Here is a 14,484-nt window from a genome sequence, read left to right on the forward strand (position 1 = left end):
TGTCCATTCTGCAGCTCACACAAAGTAACATTTATTGGCGTCCATTTTTGGTGCAATGAAACAATGTTGGATAAACAACATTTTAGCTCCAGGAACCTGACAGAGGGAATAATGGAAAGTGAAGCATCTTTGAATCTAAGGCACACGTAGCCCCAATATTTCCCTTGCCTATATAAAAAGTTATTCAAAAGCAGCCCCTAACTTCCAGGTCCATTGGGAAATGAGTGAGTAAGCAAGAAATGGTGAACTCCATAGATGGTTAGGCAAAAATTGACAAGTGTACAAGACCGAGGTGCCATTGGTGGGTTTTTTCCTTAAACGTGGAGTGACTGCTACTATGACCCCAGATGCATACCTTCTGGATTCTGTTGTGGTTTATCAATGAACGCTAGCAATGGTGATCGTGACCTCTGGATAACAGGAAGAGCTGATTCACTAAATGTTATAGTATCCTTGCCACCTGCGAATTGTAGGAGATGGAAATATTAACTTCTTACCCTGTTCAAAACAAAAAGGGGGAAAAAAACCCCAAAAGGTGCCATAATCAACTACTAGGCCATATCAAATAATCCAAGTATCTTTGGATTAAAGCTTGAAAGCTAGAACTTCAGTGTCAGAAAATGCTAGGTTAGAATTCTCAGCCTGCTAAAACAAGGATATCTTATTTTTTAAAAAAATGGGGAACAGAAGGAACCTGGTATTTCTTTCTCACTTCTTCTGTCCCTCCCTCTCTGTTTAATTGTTTAGAGCCTGAGCAAGCACTTTATACAGTACACATTGGCACTTCTCCTCTGAGAATCAACTCTTCCTCTCTTTCCAGTGGCACAAATAAATACATAAATAGCATGAACCACTTTGAAAACATAGCTATAAGCCTTAGAGAAATAATTATATGTTCATGGAATGCTTATCAAAATCGCTCTGTAGGCACTAACTTAGCAGTCAAGAATGCTGATGCTAATGAATTTTTGGCAATGTCAATATAGTAAGGCGAGCCTCCTCTTACCCCCATATCTAGTAAACCCTGTCTTGCTGCAGCTGTCAACAGAATAAAATCAAGGCCACACACACACACATTGGAACGGAAGAATTTTTGAAGACAGAGACGTTAGAGCTTTGCCTCAAACTGTTCATTGATTGAGGAAAAATTCCTTCATTTGAAGGAACGTTCTTTAAAAGAACAAGCTAAACAACAACTCATTTTGCCTATATGAGGGCCTCCCTTCAGGTTGACAGTATGTTGAACAACTAACTAAATGTTAGGGCTGTGAAACCATTAGGGCTTTTTTTAATGTGTGTTGTTCATCGTGGTCTTTTAGTCAGTCAGAAAGGACTCTTGATGGATTAAGGGATAGTAGATCAAAAGATCTCTCTCTTTCACACACACCCTTTCTCATCCACCCATCCATCCATCTATCTATCCATCCACCCACCCAATTCTCTCACTTCATTTATTTTCCACCTTTTCTCCAAGAGCTCATGGTGGTTGGGTGGGGATTGCCCTTCATTTTGCTCCCACAACAAAATCTTTGAGGTAGGCTGTGTTGACAGAATGTCACTGGTCTAATGTTACACCCCCTCCCCAATTTCAATGGCTGAGGGTGAACCTGATAAAGGCCACCAGGGAATCTGAAGGCTGTGAGTTAAACTGAGAAGTTGATAAACCATCTCAGAAGAAGGCAAACCCTTTCCATACTTCTGTTGGGAAAATTGCAGGAGCTTGACTTGAGTTTATCAGGCAGCATGATTTTGAAGTCATGAAATCATCTGTGAGAAAGAGTAAGTGTGCAGGTAATGAAGGACACCTGCTCTCAGGGAAGAGCCGCAGTATCAACCATGGAATTAGGTTATTTCTATGACCTGTTATATAATTATTCTTCAACCGCATCTATATATTCTGCAACTGTCTATTTGAATCTAAAAGGCATAAACTAGAGAGAAACAGTCTGAAACTAAAATAGAAAGTGTTGTCCTAGATGCAGCCAATATTTCAACTACTGTACCAAATTAGAAGCGAAAATGATCTTGACTTATCACTTATTTTATCGGCCAGCCAGCCGGCCAGCCAGCCTGCCTGCCTGCCTGCCTGCCTTCCATATTTTTATGCACAATTTGCAATTCTTACATTCAGAAATATTTCATTTCCTCCCTTATTATTATTCCTTCCAATTAAAAATAATTGCACAAGTAACCTCTATTTCTCTTGTGACTGTCTAAGTGGAATATCTTAATCAGACAGATATAGTTGAAAAATATTCAGATAACATTTCCATTTATTTACATGCACCAGCGATAATACTTTGTGCACTGCTAAGATTAGTTACTAAAAATGTATACATCAAGCAGAACCTACTCCCAAATCCCACTGAGACATTGTAGCTCAGGCCTTCAGGCAGCGAGGAAAAAACAGAAGGAAAGAAAACAGTTATTATATCAATATTAGTTTGACGTCTAAACAGAAATAACAGAGCAAGACATTCTGAGATCACTGCTTCTCTTTCACCATTGTTCTGCTTTAAAAGGTCCAAATATTTGTTCAGTGGATCTATGAACTCCTTTGGAGAAACATTCACATTAAGAGGGTCATTAATTAATTAATTAATTAAGAATGACACAAACAAATATGCAAAACTGTGGCTTGTAAGGGGTTGCAAAGCCTTCTTTATATTCACCATGAGTAAGTATTACATTTGCAGCAAGCAAATCATAGCTAAGGCCCTTTTTTTTCCCTGGGTGCATGATTACAAAAAATCTAGCTGGGAACAGATCTTCAATCAAGCTCAGTTATCCTATTTGGGACTTTAAATAAGGCTAAGTGAACAAACCTTGCTGTCACATTTTGAAAAGGGTCATGCAGGGTGCGCTGGCGGACAGATTAAGTGGGACAGAAACAAGTGAGTGGATCAAAACAGGTGGGGGGGAGGGGTGAGACCAGATCTAAAGCGGAGTTCTCACTTGACAAATTAATTGTTGGAAGGAAGAACAAGTCCTGAGAGTCAACCTTTATAGAAACTAGCAACTACTCTTAACTTACTCCACAAAGAAAACTGGGATTTTGTATGTGCAAGTTATTAGGGGGCCCCTGATGATGCCTACTTGACCATGCACCCAAGTCTAAAAATCTACCAATGGGTAGAAGCCAGACATGGCAGTGAGCTCTCCTAAACTTAATGGAGCATCCTTTCCTCCATATAGTTGCATGTGAATTTCCAGAATCCACAACAGGAAACTAATAGGAAGCACACCATTCAATCACTAAGAAGGTCCAAATGGATATTTATACATAATAATATACAAAAAAACAAAAAAACAAACCTCCACTGGACTCAGTTTCTTCTATAGCCTCTGCCTTTCCCTACTCCATAGTAACTTTCTTGCTCATGAGATAGGGCAGAGGTGTGCAAACTTTTTCTTGGTTTGGAGAGGGTGCATGTTTTTCTTCTGCCATGCCATTACAAAGTCACTGGAATGAGCAATACTGAAATTTCCACTCTGTCACTTTTGACTTTGGGAGTGGAATTAAAGGTCCCTCTGGAAACTTCCCTGAAATAGGAACATTCTGAAGCAATTCATTCCTTTCATGAACTGAAATGAGTCAGAAATATTCAATCTTGCCACCTTTGGGTATAGACAGGGTGCAGGGACCAGAAATAAGAAGTGGGGGCCAAGAGCAGGAAACAGAAGTAGAATCAGGTGAGTCTGCAGCTTGACCCTTTTCTCAATTATTTGAGGCGGTTTGGGATGTTTATGAACACAAAGCTTGCACTCTAGTAGGCTGACCAAGTGCAGTTGGTCCATGAGATAAAACATTTGACTTTGGCTACTGAATCAGAACTCTCACTGCACTGAACCCATGTGGGTTGGTATCAAAGGGATTTACATTAAACTCCACACAAATGAATACAATGAAGCTATCTGAGTTCACAGAACTTGCATATATTTATCAAGCGGAGATTATTTCCCTGGTAACCTGTTCCAACAAACCATTTGGACAGAAAAAAGGGATGACCATTTTGAGTTGAAATTATATGGTCTCTATATTTCAGTCTGTGAGAAGAGATCACGGGGTTTTTTCCTGTTTCTTTTAAACAAGAGTAAAGTTTAATGTTAAAAAACAACATACAGACAACATCTGCATAGAGGAAACACCCATTTTAGGGAGAAGGGTTCTTAGCAAATGTATGCTGTAGAACATAGACAATCATTTAAGAAGAACACATTATTTTTCCTAGGTATGTGCAAATAGATTCATTTTATCTTTCATTTATAATATTTTTCTTTTCATTTACACTGAGCTCTGCAGCAAAGACCTTAGAATGGTTCCTATATTCTACCTACAGCTTGAGCTTCCAGACACACATTAGGAAGCCCAATCACACGTAACAAGGACAACTCTAGAATCAAGAGATTTTCAGCAATGGATCCACATGGTCCATGGGTCTTAGCTGTTTCGCTATTTCTCTGTCACCTACCACTTTAAATAACCACAATATTCTGGAGCCACCATACACTGGCTACTCTGAAGAATGGTGGGGAATTCATAATTGCAGGTAGTTTCACTGGATATATCCAAAGGCGTATGGATAGCTAGATTCCATATCAGCACCTGTGTGCTTCCCAAGGATTGGGAATTGATGTTACTTCCCCATCATCTTGAATGTTTTTTAGTTTTTATGTATAGGGTTTGTTTCTGTAGTTTGACTTTTAATTAATTAATTAACTTTAAATAATGAATTGGGGTATTTATTTTTTAACTGTTTATGGCTTTTACTTTTATTGTGAGCCGCCCAGAGTCACCCAGTGGGGGAGATGGGTGGCATACTAAACAAACAAACAAACAAACAAATAAATAAAGATGCTTATATATTATAAATAAATAAATAAAGATGCTTATATATTATAAATAAATAAATAAGGATGCTTATATTCTTGCAGCCTCCTGAGAATATGGCTACTCTGACTGCTGAGTCCAGAATAAATAGAATAGCAGCCATGATCTGGAATGGACTTCCTTCCTTCCTTCCTTCCTTCCTTCCTTCCTTCCTTCCTTCCTTCCTTCCTTCCTTCCTTCCTTCCTTCCTTCCTTCCTTCCTTCCTTCCTTCCTTCCTTCCTTCCTTCCTTCCTACTGTCTGATTACCAGGAGTACGAAACTATCTAATTTTACCTTCTTGTTACTCTTATCTCTGCCTGAAGAAGAGAGAGTGTAGTTCGAACTATTAGCTGGTGCAGTAAAAGTAATCTATTTACTGGATCTGTATTTCTGGGCCTTATCTATATAATCATTGTTTCTAAAAAAAAATCATGGAAGCAGAAGATATTTATAGATGTCAGAGCTCTTCAATAGCCCACGGACAAAATAAGGGAGCAGCGCCTTTGGTATTAAGTGTCACAAAGTCAGACCAAATTATTCAGGAGCTGCTAGCAATAGATAGATAGATGATAGAGGATGGATGGATGGATGGATGGATGGATGGATGGATGGATGGATGGATGGATGGATGGATGGAAAATAAGTTACCCAAAGCAACATTTGTAATGTTCAGTATTTGCCACATTGAAAAGTTGAAAAGTTTCCCACATTGTCTAGGCTTTAATGCATTTGCATCACATGCCCTGAGCCTTCATACATGTTCAACCACTAGGCAATTGCAGACAGACTTTTGAGCATCAATAAAGTTGATGAAGTTCAATTAATCAACAAGTCTGTGGAAAAGGTGCACAAACAATATTGTTTGACAATAGTAAATGCTGATAAAGCCGTTGGTGGGCAATTGTAATGTGACAAGCTGGGGAAAAACATGCCCTAGGAAAAACATGCCCTCACAATATTGTCCTCAACAATATCACCACATTTATTTATTTTTATTTATTCATTTATATATTAAATTTTTCACCGCCCATCTCTTTGAACGACTCTGGATGGTTTACAAAACAGTTAAAATCAATTAAAATCATAAAATTACAATAATAAATAGAAAATAAATAGGTCCATAGAGCTACCCAGAGTAGTGCTGGCCCAGATTTTGGGGGGTTTGACTTCCATTCTTAGGATCTTGTGATGTAGACTAGTTCAATAAAGTTGAAGAAGTTCAACTAATCATGTGTCTGCCTTAAAACTGCTTTGTAAAATTTTCTTTACATCCCCAGTCATTCTCCTAGTTGTCTTAAAGGCTTTCAGTACCATAGTATCCTTTTGGAGAAGCTGCCTGAACTGCAATGAGTATGTAAGAGCTTTGAAATGGTTCCATTCACATGTAGATGATTGCCTCCAGAAGATGGTGCTAAAATGTTTATGCTCAGTTCCACAGCATTCACACTAAGAGTTCTGAAGTATTCTACCTTATCACCAGTGGTGTTCAAGGTCTACAATATACCGTGAAATGAGATAATTTGAAAATGCAGAAAACATGTTTCATCTGTAGGCTGATAACATGCAGATCTCCCACTACTTTTTCTATTAGGTCCAAAGCAGACAGTGGAAGGACTTAATCAGTTCCTGGTTGTAGTTATGGACTAGATAAATGTTAGTACACTAACATTCAATACAGACAAAAGATAGGTAACATTTACTGATTGTTTATTGTTCACCTATTCTGGAAGGAACTGCACTCCCTCTAAAGAATCAAACTGTAACTTGGGGGATAGGATGGCTTCAGAGTCATCTATGTCATTGGAAATGTGTTTTATAAAATTCTTTTCTCCCCAATTTTCAGGAGTATTTTTAAGTAGAATAATAATATTGGGGGTGGGGATAAATCTGATCAATGCTTTTGCAACTGCAGTTTTTAGTAACTGAAAGATACATTTCATAATAGATTTGGTTTCATTTTAACTTTCAGAATCTGTACCTAAAGTTCATCTACCTGTACCATTTTTTAGTAAATGACCTTCTACATACAGGTTTGGAGTTGCAAGTGTGAATAGTTCTAAATCAAGATCACCCCTGATATTGGAAAGCTAGTATCTTAGGTAAGAAGGTCTTACTCTAGCTAGAAAAAAACAAAGCATGGTCAAGATACAATATCCTTGTGGCATTCTCAAATGTTACCGTCACTGAAATTGTACTGTATCTTTTTGCTGTGCGTCTCAGCTCAATGACATGCTTTAATATAGAGTCTCAAAAGTTCTCTTATTTAAATTATGGATTAGTACAATGATTTAATTTTGAAAAATCTTACTGTTTGTTATGAATATGGGGTGGGGGATTCACACTCTTTTTGGGAGATACCAAAAAAGGCTTACAATAAATAATAAAACCTAAAATACATATAATATTGATATCTCCTGTAATCTTAAAGTTCCATATCATGTATATGTTTAAATTCTCAAGAGGCTAGATTCAGAATGTCTCACCTTGAAATCAATGGAATTTATGTTAAGGATCACAAACTAAAGTCTAATTAATTGCAATAGTTTTACTTTAATTAAAACTACGTTTAGATTGAATAACACATCACATTCAGTTACTCAAGAATTGTGAATTACTGTGAATGTTACTAACCTGGGAGACTCCATAAACCAGAGACTTCTAAAGTTCTTAATTTTTTCTCCAATTCCGCCACCCGGTTACCTAGGATTCTGAAACAAGGATTCAATACTTTATATAAAAGTATGGAAAGAATGAGATTTACTATGGAGATACAGGTGCTGTTTAAGATTCTATCTGCAAGAGCTCTGTCTCTCTCTCACACACACATATATATGTACCTATGCTATATGTGTGTGTGTGTGTGTGTGTGTGTGTGTATTTCTCTATGTTTCATAACACCAGGCTAGAAATACTTTCATCCACTAAGTTGCAATAAAATATATTACATTCCCATTTGATACATATCTTCTACATTTAGAAAGGAGGTAAATTGGTCCACTGAACCATTGAAATGATGGAAGGTACAAAACCTTTCAGCTCAAATATATTGATTACTTGAGTCCATCATGAATCTCCCCAAATTTATACTCACCTAAGTAACAGCATGACTTATAACTGAAAGGAAGGAGGTATCATGAAGAAGTGGAAATAGAAGAGAATGAACAGGAGGATGCAATACTTAACTCAAATCTACCACCCCAGAAATTTATAAACCCTATTTTGGATATGGATGGAGAGCTTAAGTTACATTAGGAACATCATTTCTGCCATGCTTAGTTTGAGATGTCTGTCCAGCAGGACTTATGGATGTGCTAGTAATCTGGAACTGGACAGCAAATCAGGACAACTAGAAGAAAAGAATTCAAGCATTTTCAACTGAGAGTGCAAACTGTTTAAAAGAAAAAAGCAGTAGTGAAGAAAAACAAGCATTGCATGTTTTATCAAATAATAATGTACTTGATCATTGCAATACTGGGACCGTAGTTATAAATCACATAAAAATAAAAAGTAGATCCATGCATAACAAGTTTTTAGAGATGAAAAATATTACGATTAGGCTTTAGGCCTTTGAAATTTTACGAATGCAATGAAACACTTCATTAGGACAAAAAATAAGATAACCTCCTGTTTAGTAATTTGAGAAATCAGAATATGTGCTAGACAGATAGACCACGTAGATTCAATTGTTTCTCTAATTTAAGAAGATCTTAGGACTGATTAGGACTGATTAGGATTAGATCTTAGGACTGATTCACAGGGAAAATTCCCCGTGAAACATGGGAAAACTATAGAGTTGCATGGCTCAACTTTGCATAAGCAATAGGATTCTGCACCATTTCAATTCTATCACCGAAAGGAACTTAAACAGAACTCCTGTCTGAACACCTCAAAGAAAGCTGCATTTTCTCCCCCTGTAATCTTTACAAAAAGCACAGATGCTTTAAGGCAGTGTTTTTCAAACTTGGCGACTTTAAGATGTGTGGACTCTCTACTGATTCTGATAGGAATCGACTTCACCCACAATTCTCACATTAATATATAGATTCAAATTGATTTCCAAAGTAGTTCGTTTTTAGAAAAAGAAGTAGCAAAATATGGCTGATAGGAAATAGATCGGAAAGAAAATAGACTAGGAAATAGAGAACATTTTAAAAACATATTTAACTACTGTAAAACGTTTTCAAAGTCTCCGTATTGATGCAGAAAGATGAAACAAGGACCTTATGGAAACATGCAAAAGTTACAGGAAAGAGCAATTTGCCCCATCCTCATCTGAAGCAGGCCTGTTTGCTTATTTCCATGCCATCAAGTTCTGAAGCATAAAAGTAGCAGATAAAAGCACAATTAAAAGTCAGACACTCCTAAACAAGATGTTACATGCCTAGTTGAATTTTGAAAAAAAAAAAGTTGCTTGGCTCTTAAGATCATGAATCAAACCTTCTGCAAACAGGGCACCTCTGCGAGAAACTGGCAAAGGGGTTAACAAAGCCACTGTCTCTGCCATACCGTAGAGACAAACCAAAGCTGTAGGAAACATCTGGAATGAGCAAGGGCATTCCCCTGTGCAAGGCAAGGGGGCCAGGGACAGCATGTGTCATGACATTGTCCTGCAAATAATGCAAATTATGTACTTCATGTGATGCCATCATCGTGGCTTCTCCTGAACACTGCTGGGGACAAGTTTCACTGCAGTGGAATTGTCTAATTTCCATTTCCTTTGGTGACCTCGGTTGTCACATTTTTTTTTTTTACCCATTCAATTGTGTCCAATTCTCAGAGACTGCCTGGACAAGTCCCTGCAGTTTTCTTGGCAAGATTTCGGAAATGGTTTGCCATCGCCTCCTTCCTCAGGCTGAGAGAGAGGGACTGGCCCAAGGTCACCCAGTTGGCTTCGTGCCTAGGTGGGACTCACAGTCTCCTGGTTTTCAGCCTGATGCCTTCACTACTACACCAAACTGGCTCTCAGGATGTCACTTAAGCACATGAAAATAAGACTATACACTCTTTCCTCATATATGTATATCCTTCTCCTTTTTTTCAGTGTTTTTCCCCGTGCTGAATTTCAGATTCTAAAGTCCTCGGAACATAGACAGTTCCACAACACATCACACATTTTAGTAAGGGTATACAAATGACAAGATCAGCAAAAGTTGTAGAAAAATCCTACACCAGTAATATTGTAGGGAAATCACTTACTTGTTGGTTTGCCTTTGGTGCTGAACAACCATATTCTTCTCGTGGATTGTCTCCAATAAAGCAGTAGCCAAAGATTTAAGATCAGAAATGGATTGAGGGGTTGCTGGTAAACTACAGCCGTGATCCTCCGATAACAGTTCTTGGACTAGAAACAGTTGAAGGAAATCAAAACCAATTTAGGAAGGTTTTTACAGTATTCATTTCTCAAAAAACTGGACATTGATTACTATTTTCATCACATGCTACTACATGACACCACATTCTTCTGAGTGGGAAGAACATCTCAGTAAAGTCTACAGCAGCATTTCTCAATCTCAGTAACTTCCAGATGTGTGAGTTTAACTCCCAGAATTCCCCAACCAACTTGGTCACTATTGAGAATTCTGGGAGCTGTATGAACAGATTAATTTTCCAATCATTTCTCCCCAAACGAACATTATCAGTGAGAAGTTGTATTATCCTTTATTTCTGAATGCAACAGTCATCTCAGGCTCAAAGCCAGCTTTTCATTTGCTTGCTAAGAAACATTTTAAGAACCTGGGCTGCTGTTTTGTTTGCTGTAGTATTTAAGGGTCAGGTCTTTTAATTATGGTGCGTTTGGGGGCTTTTTCATTCTTCAGAATGATATTTGGCATCTTTTAAAAATAAAACAAACACACTTTAAGATATTTCCAGGGAGGAGAAAAGAGACTAGAGAAATAGCACCAAACTTTACAGTTCCTTGCCACCATCTGTTTGTGTTAGAGACAAGAGACACTGAATTTTTCCTAGCAGTAGATAAGAGCAATCGAATATGCGGTAACGTGCTATCACTGTCCTGTACTTCTCCACCCACTGCACATAGTGATATGAGGTGGGTGTTGAGAAATGAATAACTGAGCATTACGAGGGAAGGGGATGAGAGAGAATGTGACAGCAGTCTCCTATTATACTTACTTCTACCCTGATTTGGAAGAGAATGGGGGGTGTGGGGAGGGTTGGTTTAGCTGTCTGTTCCTTCAGTTTTTATTTAAGCCTCAGAATGAGGGCACTTCCACACCGCCATAATTTCTTTTTCCCAATCCCTCACAAACAGTTGGAAGCCCATCCAAGATTGCCTTTGCTTCTTCCATCCTTGAAAAACAGAAAATGTGCAGGGAATGCCACAAGCCAATCAGTGGTCACCCTCCAGCTCATCAATAGGAGACAACAAGGAATATCATCCAATCTATGTCCCTGACCTATTACAGTTCTGATTTAATAAACAACAATCCTTCCTCCCCCTCCTCTCCCGTTCTGTAAAAAAGAGGAATAAGGTAAATTACTAATCATCTATGCTTTTGATCACATGTTGGGTACAGTTATGTGTTGATCTGGAAAAAAAAAAAAAATCTGAAGGGTTACTTTGAGGGAAGCTTCCTGGCTGCCCAGCCAGCATTCCGCTGCTCCATTTAAAAGATCCTGTGAGCTATGAAGATGAAATGATACAGATCCCTGGGAATTCAAGAAAAATGCAGGCTATGACGCAGTTTCAAATAAACCCCAATAGAACCAGAAATAAATCAACTCTGCTCCCCAATGTGGGGCCAAACACAAAGTGGTACAAGGCCCTCATGTGTAGGTGTCCTATTAGGACCACCATTCTCAATTTCAGAAGAAAAGAGCAAGGGCAGAACTCTGTGCCGTACCTTGTTTTGCTGAAAGAATTCCAGTCAGAGCACTGCTGTTTGATTTGTTATGACCCTTGGAATTTTTCCTTCTTTCTAGAGCGTTCTAAAGAAAGAAACAAAAGCCCAAGGGAAAAATGCATTAAAATGGGGGGGGGGAATCTGATTAAAAAAAAAATGTTAAGAAATCCAACTTTCATCTTGCAGTTTGTTCAACTGAATATACGCCACTATTTATCAAGCAGCAACATATCATGGTACTCCATAGATAATATATGTAAACTTGGAGGACGTGGAATAATTTTTTTATCTCACCAAAACAGGGGTGTACGTGGGAGCAAAGTCCAGAAAACTACAAAAGAAACAGCTGAACTTAATAAAGGAAGGAGACAGGCACCAATTTGCTACACATTAAACCAAGAATATGCATAATGAATAGTTGTGTGTTTCTTAATTTAGACGGGGCTTGTGCAAAATACACAGGGCCCTGTGATTTGAGCCCTAATGTTTTTAAAAAATAAACATATCATGCTATATCACAATGGAAGTATAATTTTCTTATTTAATGAAACGCATTTATTGTTGGGTGTCAAAGAATGAATCAATTATGGCTCAGTGACATTTTCCTTCTGTGAAAGTTATTTTTCTAATTTTTGTGCTGGGCAGAGAAGTCCTCTGTCACAGAGACAATGAGGGGTCTGGGGATGGGCTAGATGACCTCCGAGATCTCTTCCACAGCTGTAATTCTATGATTCCACAGGTTTAGGAGATGCACATAAATTGATTACAGCAATTTCTTCCTCAACAAATACATTTTCACGGGGAATAAGGTGGACTGAAACTATCTTTTGACAGGCAAATAACACAGGATTAATTATGCGAGAGAATAATTCTACCAGTACAAACAGAAAATATTATGTTTAAAAGCTGCCTAAAGCTTCATGGTAAAAAAATGCTAAATTATCTAATTGCACTTAAAACCATGGAGAAATATTAGCAGGGTTTTGTTTGTTTTTTGGTGAATGAAATATGCCCTCAAATAAATATTTGAAAGAGTAACAAAGCAAAAAAAGCCAACATTAATTAGCCTTGTAATAAGTTTGAAATATATTACATTGCAAAAATAAAACATTACTACATAATTTACCCTATAGTTCACAATATAATTTACCTTGTATTTCACAATATTGGATTTCAGAATGTTAACCTCTTCTTGAATTTGCTTTAATCGCTCATGAAGGTATCTGAATTTGGGGGGGGGAATGGTAATATATTACTCAAATGCCATTATTTATTTCAAAATGAACTACGAGCATCATAGTGGAAGGGAAAGAATGGGACAGACGGTCAAGTGGAGACAAAATCCAACAATTTACATTCAATACCCAGTCAACAAATTCATGAAACTTGAGAGCAGCTCATAATGGTTTACCAAGAACTAGACCTAAGCATGGAAGTTACCCAGATCTTGTGAAAGAAAAAGGGAACTGGCATCTGGAATAGTGAGATATCTTGTAGATTTTTCCCCCAGATGTTCTAAAAGTTTCTTGGAAAACTAGTGTAAAAAGCCTAGATTTATATCTCCCTCAACCATGGAATTCAATAGCTGATCTTGGATCAATCAGCACCTCTCAGCCTACCTCAACTGCTGGCTGTGAGAATAAGAGGAAGGAATGGGAATAAATCACAAAATTCTCAGTAAAACATCTCAACACTCCTCAAAGCTCTGGGAAATGCTTAGAAAAAAGCAATTTATTTTCCCAATATGCTAGGCAGTATAACAGAAAGCATCTTAGGTCCATATATTAGTCTAAGTGTTTGAAATATGGTTCATAAGAGAAGATTGCTTGAAATAAGTTGAAATAAGAGTAAGATATGCTTTCTCTTTTGCTTTTCTACAAATAAGATTTGCGTTCTTCCAACACAGAGGCACCTGCTTCCACCATCAACAGTGGAGCAGAAGAAAAAGGAGTGATATTTTTTGACTGACATTGCTGCCAATTGTCCCTAGGTAGCTCTGTATTGAACCCAAACAACTGTGACTTGCACGTTCAGAGGAATCAGAGGAATTAAACTCAGAGCACCTCCTCATGAAGATTTCCTCTTGAGGGAATTGTGAGTACCCTCAGGTCACTTCTCTGAAGTTGAACAGATTTCATGTCAATGGACTATGTTTAGAAGCACTGGTGGTTCTCTTGGATTAGAGAACTCAGGCCACGTCCTACTATATTACAATTTCTATAGGGATTTCCAAGACATCTTAATCATGAAGTTTGCACCCCTTGTAAAAGACTTATCAGGCAGAGAATATAAAATATATAGCTCAATCCTCTTGTCAAATTGTCAGACCAATGTTACATGCTCTATAGCCACATTCTGTTTAGCAGCCATGAGACACTCCGCATCTTTCTGGAATGGCAGAGCACCCATATTTAAAACCAGTCAGACTGCTACTATCCTGCGGCAGGTCTAACATCATAATAATAAACAACAAGTGGATTAGAGGTCTAGGACCCAGGGGCAAAATCTTGCTCAGTCCAAATTAATCCCTTTACACTATGTTAACAGGTTAATGTAATTTTTCTCTCTTTAGTGATTTGGCTATTTTTATTTCTGATTTTACAATCATTTTAAACAATTTTCTATCTTGTTTTTGCTGCATTTGTACAAACTACAATATTTGTAGCAAAAATGGGCCTTGATGAATACTTTTAGTGTAAACTCAGTTCTGAAGTGACTTATGTCCTGTCCTAATAAATCATGATAATTCC

At 37.8% G+C, this 14,484-nt stretch overlaps 1 protein-coding gene across 5 annotated transcripts in view; it reads right to left on the reverse strand.

Moving 5' to 3' along the window:
- The window catches only part of CCDC149 (coiled-coil domain containing 149), a 78,903-nt gene that overhangs the window by 23,713 nt on the left and 40,706 nt on the right, over positions 1-14,484 (reverse strand). For 3 of the 5 annotated variants that reach the window (XM_088131496.1, XM_088131495.1, XM_007428902.4), the window contains 5 exons: positions 12,885-12,957; positions 11,735-11,819; positions 10,068-10,212; positions 7,503-7,579; positions 356-460 (listed from right to left, as the gene is read on the reverse strand). In XM_088131496.1, coding sequence (XP_087987622.1) covers positions 356-460; positions 7,503-7,579; positions 10,068-10,212; positions 11,735-11,819; positions 12,885-12,957 — 485 coding nt within the window. The remainder of the gene's footprint in view (positions 1-355; positions 461-7,502; positions 7,580-10,067; positions 10,213-11,734; positions 11,820-12,884; positions 12,958-14,484) is intronic. The other 2 variants (XM_088131499.1, XM_088131497.1) reach the window with 1 other exon arrangement.

This window comes from Python bivittatus, unplaced genomic scaffold (genome assembly GCF_059951505.1).
Source record: "Python bivittatus isolate LINGU-HERP-01145 unplaced genomic scaffold, Pbiv_v1 ctg000960_np1212, whole genome shotgun sequence".
Classification (NCBI taxonomy): Eukaryota; Metazoa; Chordata; class Lepidosauria; order Squamata; family Pythonidae; genus Python; species Python bivittatus.